Below are 18,443 nucleotides of genomic sequence, written 5' to 3'. Positions count from 1 at the left end.
CCAAACTGAGAAGTTTGTTCCTAAATCTCAGTTTATGAAAATGCAAAGCTCAACCAGGTCCGCTTTCAATTTAAAGTTAGTTTATTTGCCTTGGGAGTAGTGAATCTGGTGTGTATTTTTCTGCTTTTCATTATGTTTTCTTCTCATTCTGTTTCTTAATCTTTCTTTTCTTTTTTTTTTCAGTTTTTGAAATTGAGACTTTGTTCAAGGATGATGAATGTTGGCATCTCGCTGTTCAATTTCATCTAGAATGTGCTTACACATTTTTGAATTATTACGAATATAAAAAAGCCAAAGAACATTTCCTTGCGGCTAAAGACATAACTAAGTTACAGATTGAGTTGACAGGTATGTTCTTTTCCAAGTTCTTCACCATTAGTGTTTAACCCTAATTGTGTCTGCGTGGCTTGACAGTTTAAAATAGAAAGAAAATGGCAAAACACTGAACAGGGCTAAACTGTTTCTGTAATATTGTTGGTGTGCCACTGAGAAATTCTCTTCATTAAAATTCTAGATTAGTTTCAAAAGTTTACTAAAGTTGTAGTAAAATTCTGAAAATTTGTGGAAGGCAGTTCAGTATTACTTCCGAACATGCAGTGGGATTTTCCATTGCTCTCTTCCCCCATTTGCACTTTCAAATCTGTCTTGGAAACTCTTTCAAGTAAATTTTGTGGCTATGTGGGTTCTGTAATAGGAAGTAGAATTTCCCCATCCCTCCCTTGAAGTTCATTAATTTGCAAAATTTGTATCTGTCCTTCCACCAAAAGATGTTCAAGGCCATTGTTAATAGAAATATAATAAAATACAATAAAACAGCAATAAAATGCACATAAAGATAAAACCAAAATAGGCACAAGCATTGTGAAAATTAATAAAACGATCTGTAAAAACCAATTTGCATTTAGTCTCTTGGCTCATGATGTAATTTAAATGTGTTTAAATCAACTCTTTTGGGGGGGAAGGCTGTTAACAAAGAGTGTGCTGGCCTCTTGTTCACAAGGAAAGTCCTCCCTTGAGCCTCAGCTGAATGTGCCTCAGATGTATGCAGAACCTTAAAGCTGAATAGGTTGGTATGAGAGAGACTGGACAGAATCTCATTTAGGAAAAGTAAATGTTCTTGGATCTCTGTACCACCTGTTCAATCATCCTGTCTCACTACAAGGAACAAAAGAAGTGTTTTCACCTCACCATTTGCAAGTTCTGAGATTTGAACCCTCTTTCTAGGAGCTCTATGGAAGATCTCTCAACTATCTCATTTATAGCAGAAGATATAGAACAGGTGTCATTGGTCCACTTTGTACCTGATCTGCCTCCTACATCACAGACCAGCACCTGCCCCACCAAGCATTCCTGGGAAGTCTATCCTCTCATTGTCAATTGACCGTGATTTGGTAGAGAATAGAGGACTCATAGTTTATGACTCCAACTCAGTGAATTCCATTCTTTCCTAACAGTCCTATTTTAAAGCCACCTGGAGCTTTAAAATGGCTTTGGGTATGCAGAAAGAATCCCTTTCTAGTAGATCACAAGTTGAACGTGGGCCAACAATGTATGAAACTGATAAAAAGCAAATGCTGTTTTGGGCTGTGTTAACAGGAGCATAGAGCCCAGGCCACAGGAAGTAATTGTTCCTTTGTACTCTGCCTTGCTCAGGCCCCACTTGGAATACTGTATCCGGTGCTGGATACCATAGTCTAAAAAGAACATGGACAAACTGGAGTACATTCAAAGGATGACTATTAAGTTGGTGAGGGGGCTGAAAACCAAGTCCTGTGAGGGACAGAAGGTGGGTATGTTTAGCCTGCAGAAGAGAAAATTAAGGAGAGATGTGACAGTAGTTTTCAGATATCTAAAGAGTTGTCATGTAGTGAAGAGAGTAGACTTGTTCTCTGCCACAACCAGAACAAATGGGCTAAAGTTGGATGGATTCAGGTTAGATATAGTGGAAGAGGTTGCCTTATGAAATGGTATGTTCACCTTTGCTGGAGATCTTCAAAGAGAGGCTGGATAGCCATATATCTGAAATGCTTTAACTGATTTTGCACTAGGGAATTGGAATTGATGAACTCTGAGGTCCCTTCCAATTTGATGATGCTATGAAAATAGCATTTTCACCTAGTCACTACCAACAAAGTAGTAAAGCTGGATCAGCAATATACCTGGAATCATACTTGCATGGGCATGTAGAGAGGGCTCTATTTTTTGGCATCTTATCTAACTTACCTTGAGTATAAAATTACATCTGGAGGCATTTTGAAATGTGATTGGCTCCAGTACAAAGAAGCTAATATATTACAGAAGTAGTTTTCTTTATGTAACACAGCTGTAGACCATCACATGAAATCTATCTTCTTTTGCTTGTTATAGTGGAAAAAGCAGACAATTTTGTATAGACATCACTGTTTTTTTGCATTTCCTTTATTATGGTTATTTCTGATAGTCCCATGAAATATTTCATGATTTTCTCCTTCTAGTAAATCTACTGGTTATTTGTTGACATTTTAGAAAGCTTATTTGCTGAGTCTATTGAAGCTAGATAAGGTAGATGCGCCTTTATTCCCAGTAGTGTTTCCAATGTGTTTAAACTTTAAAATTGAATCATATATCATGGATGTTGATACCTGTGGAACAATCACAGTAGTTTGATTTTAAGATACAGTGATTTAGGCACTACTGGAATGAGTTTGATCTTTAGATACTCATTAATAAATAGAAATAGTGCTCTATAGGGATTCGCAACCTTTTTAGTCTGTAGGCATACTTGGACTGTTGAAAGCATACTGCGAGTACTCTCACAAAATAGCTGCAAGAGGATGAAGAGAAAACATAAATTTAGTGGACTAGTAGCAGTCTCCTATTCCAACCCCTCCCACAGGACACTCCCTATTATTGTGCATGTTCTTTTTTTGGGCAGGTGGGCTTGGTTTCAAAGAAGGCACTGATCTGTAGTCAGCCATTTTTTCCCCTTGAGAATGCTTATGGGGACCACTTGGGAGTTCAGAGGCATTGTTGGAAATGAGAATAATGCTGGAGTCTGGCACTTTACTTTGCAGCAAGCAACTCTTAACTTACACACACTCTCTCAAATATTTTAAAAGTTGGAAGACATTAAGATTGGCAGCCTGATCATGGAGTTATCCAATGATTCATTAGTGTCCTTGGGTACCTGCTGAAGATTCCAGGTCTCCTGCTAATAGAACCTTAACACACTTCAATAAATAGTTTCTGAATGCATATAATGGTGCTCTGTCTTGGAGTTGGGAGTGGAAAAAGCAGATTTCCAGGTTAAGTCTAATTCCATGAAAGGGTTACTTGTGGCCAGGAAAACAGAAAAAAAGTAGCCATTCCAAGATGTCAGTTCACACCAGTCAAGGTTCCAAAGTGTGAAGGTGAGGGTGCAAGCACTGAAGATCTGTCACATTCAAGGTCCAAGGTAACCAATCATACAGGCTTGCAATCAGGGGATGTTACTTCCAGAAATGATCTAGAAGGAAAGTATTTTATATTAGAGTGTGTTGTTGCTTCTCCCTTCTCTCTTCTTGATGGCACCTAACTAACTAGATGCCTGCTTACAGCCATTCTTTCCTAATGGGGCACTTTTGCAGTTTTATTGTACATATGTTTGAGTGATAATGACTTGTGAAGACACAGCAAAGGGAGAAGTTGAAAAAACAAAAAGAAGAAAGGACAGGATAATGCAGAGTATAACACCTTGGTCTTAACTAAGTGGAGAGTGTGAACTTGTCATTTATACTTAAATAGAAACAGAGAGACTTGCTTGCAAATGGTAGAAATATGATTTAAGGATGTGACATGGCAATTACATTAAAAATCATGTATTAATGTGCAAAATAAATAGAATTTACTTTTCATGCCTTTTAGAATGTAGTTACTCGACTCTTATCCTCCAGAGTGATCATTGATCAGTCTCTTCACTTAAAGAAGCATCAAGTAGAGAAAAAGCCCTGACTCAGCAGGACAACACGTACTGTGCATTGAGACTATGCACCCTTTCAAAAGGCTTTGGAAGAACTTCATTGGACCTTGCATGACCACAGCACCTTTCACCTTTCATTAAAGCAACCTTTTCCCCCCAGGCTTCTGTGTGAGCCTGAAAAAAGTTGCAGCTGCTTTGAGAGTTGCATTGTGAGTAGACTATTTAAAGCAATGGAAGTCTGAAAAATACAGGCCAGTTCATTCAACAGAAGCGAGGTGCTGTGGTCATGCAAGGTCCAAAACACTCCTTCCAAATCATTTATATACATGAGTGGAAACCTATTTTGCTGGTATCATACCTTGATCCTTGGGGCATAAAATACCCAGACACCGAGACTCTTAACTGCAACAGATATTTAAATTGGGTTGAGGCAGTTTATCCAGGAAGCCATTCCTCTGCTATGCTTATTGCTTCCATTTTTATGGTGTCTTTTCTGTCATCAGAGCTGGAGCTTCTCTGGCACAAAAAACTACTTACAGTCTTTTTCCAGCACAAAGCTCTCTATCTTCTGAAAGTGCCTTGTTATTGATTTGACTTTATTCTGTGGCAATGAATAAAACTAATGACATATTAACTGAAATATTTTTCTGTGATTATATATATATATATATATATATATATATATGCCATTCTTTTGCTGATTAGCAGGGTCTAAAAGCCAATGTTTTGTCTAACTGGATGATATGCAGGCTTCCTTTTATCTTTTCCTATGACTTGTTGGATTAAACATCCTATAATATGTTACATATGGTTGAATGTGAGCAGCTGACCTCTGGGCAAAGTAACACACAGTTCAACCATATTTTATTCATCTATTAATTATTAATGTTCTAACCTACTATTTCTCAGTGAGCTTAAGGTGGTGCCCAGGGGTGGGGTCTTTCCAGTTTTATAATCAGAACAACTCTGAGAGGTAGGATCAGCTAAGAGGGAGAGCCTGGCCCAAAGTCACACAGGGAGCTTCATGGGCGGATGGAAATTTGAACCTGGGATTCCCCAGTCCCAGTTTGACACCTGAACCACTTAGACCACCATGGCTATCATGCCTTATTAGGGTTTATTCAGTGAAGTTAATGCACATCTAAAAGCTTGGCTGGCTTTTTCATGCATAAGTTTCTTCTTTAATGAACAGATTTAATCTGGAACCCAAAGAAAGGTAAATAGTCTTCATGGATTTTTGATTTGTTTAATTTTTTTTTATTTATCTATTTTTATCCCGCCTTTATTATTTTTTATAAATAACTCAAGGCAGAGAACATACCTAATACTCCTTCCTCCTCCTCTTTTCCCCACAACAACAACCCTGTGAGGTGAGTTGGGCTGAGAGACAGTGACTGGCCCAAGGTCACCTAGCCAGCTTTCATGCCTAAGGCGGGACTAGAACTCACAGCCTCCTGGTTTCTAGCCCAGCACCTAAACCACTAGACCAAATTGGCTCTAATTTGTCCTGGATAAGGTTACAAGGGTATTGGTCTTAATATAATGTCCTCACAGAAGTCACCTATGAATTTTGTGCCAGAAAAGAAAGTCTTAGGAATTGTGCAACTTAATTTAAGGAGCATGTAGCACCTGATGAACTTTAAACTATTTAGAGTGTTGATGTCAGATGACACCTTATGCTTAATTCCTTGACAATGTTATAAATTAAATTACATTTTAAAATTGTAGACAGTGGGAAGTTAAGATTAATCTGAAGATCTCAATCTCCTACAACAACCATGTTTAGAAAAACAGCCCTTGGTATTTTATCCTTCTACAAGATTTCAAAAAGAAGATTTCCTCTTTAAGTTGGTCAACAGACCATTTAGAGTCAGCATGGGATAAACTGTGACATAAAATGCATGTTTGTTGTAATAAATGCTCAGTATTTTTTTGTAATAGAAATAACTTTTGGTACAATGGGGATTTCTTCTCAATATACTTAAGGGAAAGGATGTTCTGCAGAACTGCAGTAGGGAGAGGAAAGGGTTAACATTTTTCTCTTCTCTTCTCTTCTCTTCTCTTCTCTTCTCTTCTCTTCTCTTCTCTTCTCTCCTGATGTAATCTTTATAATTATCATGACTGAGATGGATCTCTGGAAATAATAAAGGCTTGAAATGATTTGGCTCTAAAACTAGAGTTAGTGAATCTTCGGTCAATGTCTTTAAAGGCAAATATCTGCTCCTTGAACAGTATCCTTTGTCTTTAGCCTTTGAGACACATAGATTCATTCTGTTCTTCATTTTGTCATTACCTTTTCTCTGATAAATCATTGTCCAACTCTGTCTTGATACCTTTCTTTGTCTTCTCTCAACAAAGCAAACCTTTGCATTGTAACTGCTCGATATTCCTAGCTTTTTCTTCCTTGCTTTCTTTTCTTTTTGCTTTCTAAACATACCATCATAGTTCTGTTTCCTTTGATTTCACAGAACCAAGAATATAGTTAGTTTAACCTTTTCATTTTCTACTATGACTGGAATTACTCATATTAAATCTTAATGTGGAATGTTTTGATTACTGTTTTCAAATAAACTATGATTAGAGAAGGTTTGGCTTAGCACAGTTGGTAAACCTGGACTATAAGGGCTATTGTACTGAAGTACATTGTAACTCCAACTGTGGAATCTTAAGCTTATGCTTTAAATTAGATTGCATTATGGATTGTCCATACAGTCAAAATATACCATTATCAGATATTAAATAGAATTGTATTTTAAATCTGGATCGAAGATCCATACTTTGTGGACTTATTTTTGATTTAAAGTGATGGAAAGTGGAAATATTAATTGTGGTGGTATCGTGATTAAGGAAATTAAGTGGGATGTGTCAGTATCAGATTTCTTGGTATTGCTCAGTGGTTAAACTCTTTGACCCAATTACCCCTTTTCCTGGTCTCAAATAATGTCATTATGTTCACATGCACACAGACAAAAATAAAAAACAGCACAAGCGTCTTCTCAGCTCACAAACAAGCAATTACCAATTATCCTTGGTTATGCCAAGGATAAACCCAAATTACCCTCTTGGGGTAATTATCTCCAATTTAAGAACCACTTGTATAGCTAATATAGATATTGTATAACTGCTTTAGTTCAGTGGGTGGAGGAGAAAATTCATATTTTATCACAATGATATGTCAGTTAATGGGGAAAAAAACAAGGTCAGAAAAGATTGATGTCTTTCAGTTGTTTTTGTTTGTTTTTTAATTAGATTTATGACTCCCAGCGACTCTGGGTGGTTTACTAATTGTTAAAAAAAATTAAAATAAGAAAACAAGACAAAACAAAAAAGAACAAATACAGCAGAGATAACAGACCCAGATGGGAACAAAGAAAAAGAAGAAAAGGGGGTTTCAGTCACTCTCGCCAAAGGCCTGGGTGAAGAGCGAGATCATCAGGGTCCTTTGAAACACCAGAAGTGTGGGGGCCATTTGAAACTCGGGGAGAACCTCATTCCAGAGGACAGGCGCTGCTACAGAGAAGGTGCATTGTATTCAGCTAGCAACCAGACTAGAAGAGACAAAACAGTCTTATGATTCAGTTCTATTTGGGTTTTAAACAAGCTTTGTTGAAGTAAATATTTTATAAGTTTGCTATAAATCTGTACTTGAAAAACTCAAATGGAAGCAGTAATATTTGCAATTTAGGGGTTTTGTGGTGCTATGATTATAGCCCCATGGTTTTTTCTTTATTATGGAGTACAATTTTGGCAGAATTCTTATTTTTAACTATAATATTTATATGGCTTGCTCTCCATTAAGCAATTTTTCCTTTCCTTATTTGAAGTTGAATTGCCCAACTTGACATTCTTTTCAGCTGCTACCAGTTTTGGGGGAACTCTAGCCAGGACCAAGATATAATCTGTTGCTTGTAAGTTCCCAAGGCAGAGCATCTAAAATAGCTTCATTGCTGAACAGTTCCAAAAGAGCTCTAGCTCCTGAATGTGCAGAGAGATCTGCAGTTTGGGTCATCAGGATTTGAAGATGAACTCGTTCAGCTTTTTATTCATATTGCAGCCTGAGCAAATTGCTCACACAGCTTTTGGTTTGAATGAATTGAAAACATGTTACAATCAGCAGCAGTATTTACACAAAAGCCAGTCCATTTTATCTCCTATTTTGCTTTATTTTTTAATCAGCATTTGGATCCCTGGCAATTTTAAACCAACTAGACCTATGTCTTTGTTTTATTTTTTTTTAACAAAGACTTTAAGTTAATCACTACTTTTCAGATCAATTCAAGAATTGGAAATAGAAGAGGACGTAGAAGATAATACTGCAGATATCTAGGAGATAGATAACATGACCACCACAAATACAGGGGGAAGGGGTGTTCTTAACAGAGAGATGCATGTTTCTCTGACCGGCTTACAAAAGTTAAAAATTAAAAGCAGCACCATACTGTTACTAAATCTGCTGTGAGCCACAAAAGTGTAGCAGCAATCACAGGTCTGGACAATCTGGTGTCAAAAGCTGGTCAACTAGGCACCAGAGAAGCAGCTGTGGGGTGGAGTGTTCTCCAGTAAGGAAGTGCCATAAAGATGCTTCCCTGCTCGCTCCTGGCATGCTATACCTGTGGTGACAAGGTAGCTGGAGACTAGTTCCTGAGATGCTTCTTTGTGTGTAACAGACTCCATTGGAAGGAAGCAGACATGTGGGTTGCCCAATCCAATCTCAAACCATAGAACAGTGTTTCTCAGCCTTGGCAACTTTAAGATGTCTGGACTTCAAGTCCCAGAATTCCCAATCCAGCCATGCTGGCTGGGGAATTCTGGGACTTCAAGTCCAGACATCTTAAACTTTCCAAGGTTGAGAAACACTGCCACAGAGTGTCTCATTGGGCCACTTTGTCACAACTTTGCCTGAAATGCAAGCTTATCGAATGGGTTTATCTTTAAAGACTGATGAATTGAAGCAGTGTAACACAAAGAAGGAATTCAATATTTTTGATCAGCTCCCAGAGTTACTTCTGCAGATTATTGAAAACTAAAGTATGTCTTTTTTTCTAACCAGTAGTTATCATTGTGTGGGGAAAATGTGACTGAAAAATTAACACAACAGCAAAGAACTTTGAAGAGCCTTGCAATTAAGTCCCTCTTTTGGGGGAGATGGGCAGTAATTAAATTTGAATAAGAAAGAAAGATAGGGTTTTTTGGTTCCTTCAAGTCAGTCTTGACCCCTGGCAACTGCCTGGACAAGTCCATGCAGTTTTCTTTGCATGATGTTTTCAGAAGTGGTATGCGATTGCCTCCTTCCTAGGGCTGAGAGAGAGTGACTGGCCCAAGGTCACCCAGCTGGCTTTGTACCTAAGGATGAACTAGAATTCAGTCTCCTGGTTTCTAGCCTAGTGCCTTAACCAGTGCAACAAACTGGCTCTCATAATTAAGAAAAGTTTTATTGAAAGCTGGTTTCCATTTATATTTTCATCTTTACAGATACGCTATTAAACACAACTTTTAAATATGGAATTTAAAATTTCTATATCTCTATGATTTATATGTGTGCGTGTGTGTGTGTATCATTTTCTTCAATGTTGTGCATTTCTTATTAAAAGAAATTAAAACGTATATATGCCTTTAATCTTCAGTTATTTTACTTAACCATGCTTAACCATAAAATACAAAGCACAGTCTTATTAATACTACTTTATACTGATTCTGTGATTTATCTTATTATCACACATCCTGGAACTCAACATAGTTTAAGTTATTTTCAGCCCAGTTACTATCTGTTCTTATCTTACAATGTTAGTTTCTGGTAGCATTTGAAATGTCACAAAATTAAGACATGCATTACTTGTCTTTAATAAAGTTGGAAGCTGTCAAGTTATTTGATCACAGGCCTTCAGAGAATACCCATATAATTCTATGTGCATAAGGATAAAAGGCGTATCTCAAATCCATATATTCTGCATTTACGATGAATTTCTGTTTCATCCTAATGGTTTTCTGCAGGTGCTCTGGGAAAAAGAACAAGATTTCAGGAAAAATACGTAGCACAACTGATTCTAGATGTTCAAAGGAAAGATAACATTGTCCTTCCTTACCGAGAACTTAGTCCTGCACCTACTCCACTAGGAGATTTAACTAAGGTATTGAAATGAAGCAGAAATACTATCTTTTGGTAGTTTCCACCTTTGTGTGGATTGCCATCTGTTCTGTGAGTTTATTTTATTTATTTTATTTATTTATTTATCTAATTTGTCCCCACCCATCTCCTCCCGTCGGGGGACTCTGGGTGGTTAATATCATGTCCAAATACAATAAGTTTTTTTCCCCATCCTTTAAGTGACTAGTACTTAATTGCCTATGAGATTAAGTGCTAATACACAGAAGTAAGAATGAATGTGTTTACATCTGTTTATATGCCACCTCACCCAAAGATTCCAAGTGACTTACATCTCATTAGAATGGACAGTTAAATCAACAATAATGCACATGTATAAGATACCTTAAACCAACCCCCATTCAAATTTGGCAAAGAACTTCTAAGTATCCCTTAAAGGCACCAGCGAGAGATTTCCTCTCAATACAGATTTCAACTTCAAAAGAACAGTATTCATCAGGGCTACAAATGGAAAGAAAAGGCTGAAGAATCTAATTCCCCATGCTGAATTTCCAATATTTATTGTACACACAGTTGCTATATATTGAAAGGAGAGAAGGAGATACATATACTTTCTAAAAAAGGTGAAATGAGTATGGTAGAGGGCCTTCCAATAAAGTTTATTTGTGGCAATGAGATCTTTCTCAAGAGAAATTCCTTATAAGTTTTCAAGAAACCTCAGGATTTCTCTAGTTTGAAGACCACTGACTGGAGTGATAGATGAATACTATATTTCCAAACCATTCTGTTTCTTCAAAGAACTTTTTATTCTTCAGCCACAGCCCTGCTGTTCTGTCAGCTCTCCGACTTCTTCCTTAAATCATCTTCAACACAGTTGCTGTTCTGCTAGCCAAGAGAATCTTTCTCTACAGATTAGTCAAGAAGAGAATTTATGTTCCTGGCAAAGCTAAAGTCAAATGCTGCTGTTCAAGATTTTTTTTTAATGTTGTTATTGCTGCAACTTCCAAACAGATGAACAACTTTAGATGTAATTTATCACTTGTGTATATTTCCCAACAGAATTATGCTTTAGATGATGACACCGTACTAAATGAAATAAAGTTTGAAGAATCTCATCAGAACCAGATGCCTGACCTGTATGCAGAAGAACTTGCTGTAATCCTTGGAATTTGGTAAGATGATAAACTTGGTCCCATCATTGTCAGTGCCCAGTTATAGCCAAAAACCAAAAATAGCCAAGCTGATTTTAAGAAAAGGCTAAACATATCAAAGTAATATTTCTATTGGGCAAGCTCACGCAGTGTACCAGCTTTTGAATTCTCTAAAACCTTTTACGTTATGAGGTGATAAATAATATAAAACATTGGGCACATCCATGTGTGTGGTTTGAGGGAAGGAGCTGGTGTTGAAGCCATCAAATGTGGGAGGGAGACTGGAAGAAGGAATAAATAATGGCTGGATCCCCATTTTTGAAGATACAAATAGGAAGTTCAGATCTTTAAATATCATGTGTAAAAGATGATACTTTGAGAGTTGGCTCATATTTTGTCAGTGTAGTCTAGTGTGTAAATTATTGTAGTAAGAGTGGTGAAACCTAGGTTCACGGCTACCTTCATCATGGATGCTTACTGGGTTATTTGGGGTCAGTTACTCTCCCTCAACCTAATCTGCTCCACATGGTGATTGATGTGGGGAAAATGGGGAAAGGGAGTGCTGTCTATACTGCCTTGAGCTTCTGGAGGAAAGGCGAGACAGCAGAAACAAAACTAAACAAATGAATTAGTTTTGGTAGCTTTCTCATATGTCTTGAGCCTCTAACAACTTCTAAGGTTTGTAAGCTTAATACTGGCATGTTCGTTGAATTTTTTTTAAATGTCCTGCATTCCTACCCAAATGCCTAGCTGAATACAACTGAACATTTGGAACTTCAGAAAGCTACATAAATAAAAATGTGTTCTTTTTTTACAGTATAGACTTTCAGAAAAACAACCCTGTCCATAAGCTCACAGAAGAGGAGCTACTTGCTTTTACATCAGTAAGCAACTGACCTATTTTTTCTTCTAAAGTTGTTTTCATGTGTATATTGAATGGATCGAATGATGACTTGCCTGCTCTTCCTCAGAGAAGGAGCTTTTATGTACATAGGGAATATTATACAAAAAGAAGCAAAGACCTACCTAATCCAGCTTCTGGTTCCTATCCAGGTGCAGATAGAAAGCCCACCAACAGGACATAAGTGGGCTACTTCTCTTCCATTCATGCTTTCTAGCAATTAGTATCAAGAGGTTTACTGCCTTCATCCCTAGAGGTAATATATTGATAGTCTTATTCACCCTAAGTTTGTCTTGTCCCCTTTTTGATCACAGGAAATTTTACAGTAGCATATTTCACAAGTCAACTGTGCTCTGTGTGAAGAAGTTTGATTTAATCTGTCCTAAATCTTCCATATGATTTCACACACTTCAGTCGTGCCCCCGTCTGTCTTCATAGCAAGAGTTGCTTCAACCATAATGCTCTGAGGTGCCCTTTTCTGTATCTTCTCCAACTCCATAATACTCTTTTTTAGATTAGTGACCAGAACAGTGTAAACAGTGTCCTCAACATAAATAATCAAACATGCTTCTATTTAACCTTTTTGCTAGTCCTTAAATTGTGTTACTGCCACAAATACCTATATTTTACAGTAGCATATTTCACAAGTGTATTTGTGGTGTATTTCATCAAACTGGTTTAAGCTGATTTTGGGTGAAATAGTTGTATTGTTATCAGTTACCTTGTACAAATATCTTTTTCTGGTTCGCGTTTTGTTAAGCTAAGGTGTTGGGTTGCCCAAATGGAAACAGGCTGCCTGGTGCATTGAAGTCTATAAAATAATCTAAAGTAATAAAAGGTTCAACTTTGGGGCAGACAGTTGGATCTTATGTAAGAATAAAAAATGGAATAAAAATGAAACTTAGAATAATGGTTGAATGATGAAAGTGCTTCAGGTTGCATTCCTACTATATTAACTATGATTATACATATATTTTATGGTTTTGGTGGCCAAAATGTAATTGTTGCTTCACCCAATTGTTTTGAACAAATTATTGTACTTCAGCCCTTGAATCCCTGCTGACCAAGAGTAAAGATCATGATAAACAATAGAGATTGATCAACAACTGCTGAATTAAAACTATTGCTGTGAGTAAAATGTAGGCTTCACAAAGTGTTTTCTAGGATCACTTTGACATGCTTCCGAGTCCATTTTATAAGTGATTCAGGGCAATTGTTGATGATGCAATTTTTATGGCTAGTTTCTTTTTCTTGGGTTTCCCAGGAAATAATAGAATCTTAATAGAATATAAGTATTTACTAATACATCTAATATATTGAAATACATTATTCCCAGAAATTCTCAGTTAAACATTGTTTCTTTCCATAATTAAAATCCAGAAATACATAAAGCAGGCTTCTCTGGCTACATTCCTTCTAGAAAGTGAAGTCCAAGATAATAAGAAGGCAGGAGACTAGGGAACATGGATTTAAAGTTTTCTGAAGAACTCCTGGGTAGAATTCCTCTTGGTCCAAATTTCTATCCATTCTGTGTCCTCTTGCTACCTTTTCATTACTACAGGATGTGTAGCTAGGCTATTTGTAAAATAGATAAAGAAAATATCATAAGGAACTCAGCAGGTCAGTTGTAAGTTGCTCCATCACCATCTTAGCTCCACCCCTCATTACTTCAGGAGACACAACCAACACACTCCCCAGAACACATGAATCCCTTCTCCCCAGGTATACTATCCCTTATTATACTAAGAAGGCCTGATTAAGAATATGGATGTATTAATTACCTGGTTAAGCTGGGTACTTCAAGTCTTTTAGATATGAGCACTGCTGTTGGGACATTCATCAGGGAAGAACTGTAATCGCTGTATGCATTTAGTGGCAGGAGGGCAGCTTTGTACCATGTTCTGCATACTCAGTTCTGGTTTCTCTTGAAGTCATTTATCTTTGTTGGGGCAAATTTATTGTAAAGGAAGCAAGTGGAAGAGTTTATTCTGCCATCTAGTGACTGATTCGTTGAAAAATAATACACCAGTGTCCCTTCAACTGCTTAATTTCCAAAGGCCACTTTTTAACTATTCATGGTTTACAGGTTGCTAGAGTGGTCCATAATATTGATCGATAGGTATAATACTGAATATTTATTCTTTGAATATGTTTTATGACAAAAATTAGAGAAAATATTTTTAAAGTGTCATACCTCTGGGTGAATTTTCTAACTCTTAATGCAATTCAAGACATTTATCTCAGCTACAAAAGTGGAGTTAAAATTTCTAGCCCTGAGGTGCTTTTTGTCAAGAACTTCCTCAACATTTGTCAGTCATTATTTGCTTGGTTTATACAAAACACTAAATATGGAGGGAGTATTGGTCAATGAAGTTAATGTCAGTATTTGACCTTCTCTCTTCCAACAACATGTACGTTGTTATGTGTATGTGTGAGCAGGCATCTTCTCAGCCTACATGTGGATTCCTAAATCTGCAGGCTGGTTAGATGGTTGTCATACATTCATCAGATATCTGCTTAAATATAGTTATCCTCAAGGAAGGAGGCCTTTCACAATACTTGAAGCAACCTCAGCATGGGCGTTTTAGGTCAGTGGCCCAATAATCATCTTTAATCTCAGAAATTCCAGATCAAGGAGTGTAGTGTATTGTTTTTGGACCCACTGAATTTTAAAATACGCATTTGTGTGAGTGTGTTGAATGCCTTCACTTGAAGAACAGGGTGTTATGTATTTACAGGATATTATGTATTTTGGACTCTTGTTTAAAATATTTGTATCATCTGCATTGCCTCTCCAATTGTTCTTGGTGACTTAAAGGAATAAAAAACCTCAGTGTAACTATAACACTCTGAAAAAATCAGAACAGTTTATTTTTAAAAAGACTTGTGCACGCTTAATTTTATCTATTACAGGTAGTCCTTGCTTACTGACCATTTGTTCAGTGACCGCTCAAAGTTATGACACTGCTGAAAAAGGAGACTTACGACCAGTCCTTGAAGGTCCGGCCATCACAGCATCCCTGCGGTCACATGATCACGATCTGGGTGCCTGGCAACAGGCTCACACTTAGGAGAGTTGCAGTGTCCCGCAGTCACATGATTGCCATTTGCGACCTTCCCTGCCAGCTTCCCGCAAGCAAAGTCAATGGAGAAACTGGCAGAGAAGGTCGTAAGTCGCTCCAGTAAGTTGCTCACACCCTTCCCCACCTGGCAGCAGCCACCCCCACCCCGCTTGCGTACCGCCAAAGCACCTGGGACTCACTTAACAACCCACAATCCTTGCTTAACGATGGCAAAGGGGAGTGCTGGGATTGCTGTCACTAAGCAATGCAGTCATGTGACATCACACGTTGCTTAGTGACAGAAATTCTGGTCCCAGTTATCTTTGTTAACCAAGGACTACCCATATACCCATTTCTTGCTTCAGTTGTACACAAACTGCCTCAGACAAGTACTAAAATTTCTCAATGTAGACTTTTTAGAATTACATTTCATGTTCTAGAGCAGCCTTCCCCAAGCTCTGCTTTTCAGATGTTTTGGATTATAGCTCTAGAAGTGCAATGCACTTAGATGACACAAATTTGCTGAAGGATGCGGTAGTTCAAATGGTGATTCTAGGACTGTGCAGGGTTCTTATTTTGGCCACAGTTTAAAACCAATATAAGGCACATTCAAGGACAGGCTTAACAAATGGACTTTCGACAACACTAGAATACCACTATCACCATCAGAGCTGCTTTTACAGTTGCCTGTGAATCAAAAGTAGCTTGCTATGGGAACCTCTGAGCTAATAAGGGAGTTAGCTCAAGTAGGCTATATGAGAAAATGCAGATGTCCAAATTTGATCTATCTTTAATAGAAGATTAATTAATCAAATATTAGTTTTTTCTGCAATTTTTAAAGCATTATACTGTGGGGGAGGAGTTGGGGATGAAAACTGCTACTTTGGATAAATTCTCTTTTTCAGTTTCTTAAAGAACAGTGCAGTACTTCCTTTTTTTAATGCAAATAAAAATATATTACAAGTTGCAAATATTTGCTTCTCAAATATTTTCAGTTCACACAAGAAACATTTAATCATCCTACAGTTGAAATACTTTTTCTGCTCATCTTTTGCTGCTTGCCTCCATTTGTTTGGAGGAAAATAAGAAAACATTTACAAAATCAGAAAAACAGGATTAATTTGATCAAGGAAGTGGCAGACTGTCAAAACTGATAGAATATTGTCTGATTTGAAGGTGAACCAGATGGTAAAGCGTGCTCTGCATTCCACTCTTGTTTATCATTATTTCTTATAAGTACTCAGAACGTGTTGACATAAGGAAAGGGGAAAGGTCGTTTCATCCTTTTTCTCACCTCTGCACTTCATCTGATCTAAAACATATCATAATTCCCCTGTGGCTCTGTCTTTGAAGCTTAAATTATTTATTATAGGCAAGATAGAAGGAAAATGGTTTAGGGTTGGCTCCAAAGAACCATGAACAAATTAATTTTTAGTGCTGTTGTGAAACAGCTCGCATAAACATTTTATGTACCCTGATATAAGATGTATATTGCCTAAGTAGTAGCATCTAGCTAACTTGGCTTAATTTTGAAAAATCAAACTTTATATAAAATTTTATAAAATCAAAAGTTTATTGTTACTTGAGTGGGAGGTGACTAGGAAATACCAGGTCTGTAGACTAGATTGGAAAATAAAATAGTCCCTAAAAAGTTAATGACAACCATTTTTGTATTCTTGCCAAGAAAACTGTATGTCCATGTTCATGTCGTCCCTGGGAATCAAGCTCGACTAAAATGAGATATTAGTACTATTTAAAGTAGAATAATCCATGAAAGTTCCTTTGCAGTAAAACTTAGAGGTGAATTAAACAATTCTTCTAGGCCAGCAAGATAAACTATGCATCGAAACTACTGTATTTCTTCATGTACTTTACAATCATCAAGATACCCAAAATTAAGTTATTCAGAAAATATACACAGTAGCAATCTGTTCCCTGCAAAGTTGATATAATATGGATTGTTAATATAAAATGTTTTACTGTAGTAAATTTTATGAAGGATTGACCCACAAACCTTGTCTATCATCTTTCCATTTGTTGGTTTATACTTTATATCCTTCATCTTTCTTATATTTTGTTCTATATGCTACGTCAGTAAAAAAAGTAGCAGTTGTATGCTCTACAAATCTTAGCAGTATGTGAAATAAGAGCTCCTTAGATGAAACTTTTAGTTTCCTCCCTCTTTTTTTTTTATTTCAGTGCTATTTTTTCTGGCAGCATTGTTAACAACTGGGTGGTGAGTGCCCAAAGAGATTCTCTCTCTCACTTGTCTTTGGCCAGCTGTATCTTCTGTGAGTCATTTGGTCATGAGGACTGAGTTTTTTATGGCATAAAAGCAGGATTACAACAGATTGCTGTTTGATCTGGCATATGCTTTTAGAATGCTGAAACAGTTTGTTCTGTAACATGTCTGTTTTTCAGAGTTTCACTGTAGTTTACCTAGTCTGCTGTGTAACTATAAGCTTATATGCCCCGTCTTGAAAACCAACATCTCATATGGATACTTGGGACTGAGTCACACATTTATTATTTTACCAAATTACCATTGGTGGTCCATCATCAATCAAATAGCCAATTATTTTTAGTAAGTTTCATTGAGCAAAATATACATAAAGTTCATCTAGGAGAATATATTCCTTCATCCTGAGATTGTTTTTTTATTGACAAAGGAATGTGCTGATGGGTCTCACAACATATCAAAGACATTCTCCTAACTTCACATTTAATTCCATTGTCTGTATTATTACTGTGTATCACTGAAACAAGGGATCTTTTGATGGAGCTACTATGCAAAATAGCAGATTTGTATATTATACAGTGAGTGGGGAATAACTGATTCTAACATGGAGAATAATTAGCTGAAAGAAATGTACTGGTTCAAAATTAAAAGACTTTATCCCACAGATAAGCAAACAAGGGAAGAAGAAGGTTGGTTAGCTTGAATTCCCACTATAGCACACATTTCTAATCATTCTAATACTAGAGATAGAAAATGTCAAACATGGGGAAAATAGGATATGCAAGGTAAGGACTTGTTTGATTATGGGCCATCAAGTCAGTGTCGACTCTTAGTGATGGAAGCTATGAAAATGACATGATAGGACTTGCTTTATGTCAGGAAAACTCTATTGGTTATGGATAGTTTGTGAAATACCATAGACGCAGGCCTTTCTAGCCTCCCACTTTGGGAAAAAAATAATAAAAGGACTTAAACCTCTTGAGATTGGTGTTGGAAGAAACAATGCCTGAATAAGATCCAGGTGCCATTTGAATTTAACAGATTCTTGTG

General features: G+C 37.0%; 1 protein-coding gene across 1 annotated transcript in view; it reads left to right on the top strand.

Moving 5' to 3' along the window:
* The window catches only part of TTC27 (tetratricopeptide repeat domain 27), an 88,048-nt gene that overhangs the window by 8,881 nt on the left and 60,724 nt on the right, over positions 1–18,443 (top strand). The window contains exons 6-9 of the mRNA XM_063305502.1: positions 184–348; positions 9,929–10,065; positions 11,100–11,212; positions 12,009–12,075. Coding sequence (XP_063161572.1) covers positions 184–348; positions 9,929–10,065; positions 11,100–11,212; positions 12,009–12,075 — 482 coding nt within the window. The remainder of the gene's footprint in view (positions 1–183; positions 349–9,928; positions 10,066–11,099; positions 11,213–12,008; positions 12,076–18,443) is intronic.

Source organism: Candoia aspera, chromosome 1 (assembly GCF_035149785.1).
Source record: "Candoia aspera isolate rCanAsp1 chromosome 1, rCanAsp1.hap2, whole genome shotgun sequence".
NCBI lineage: Eukaryota > Metazoa > Chordata > Lepidosauria > Squamata > Boidae > Candoia > Candoia aspera.
Note: the sequence above shows the minus strand (reverse complement) of the source record. Positions and strands in the feature narration are given on the sequence as shown.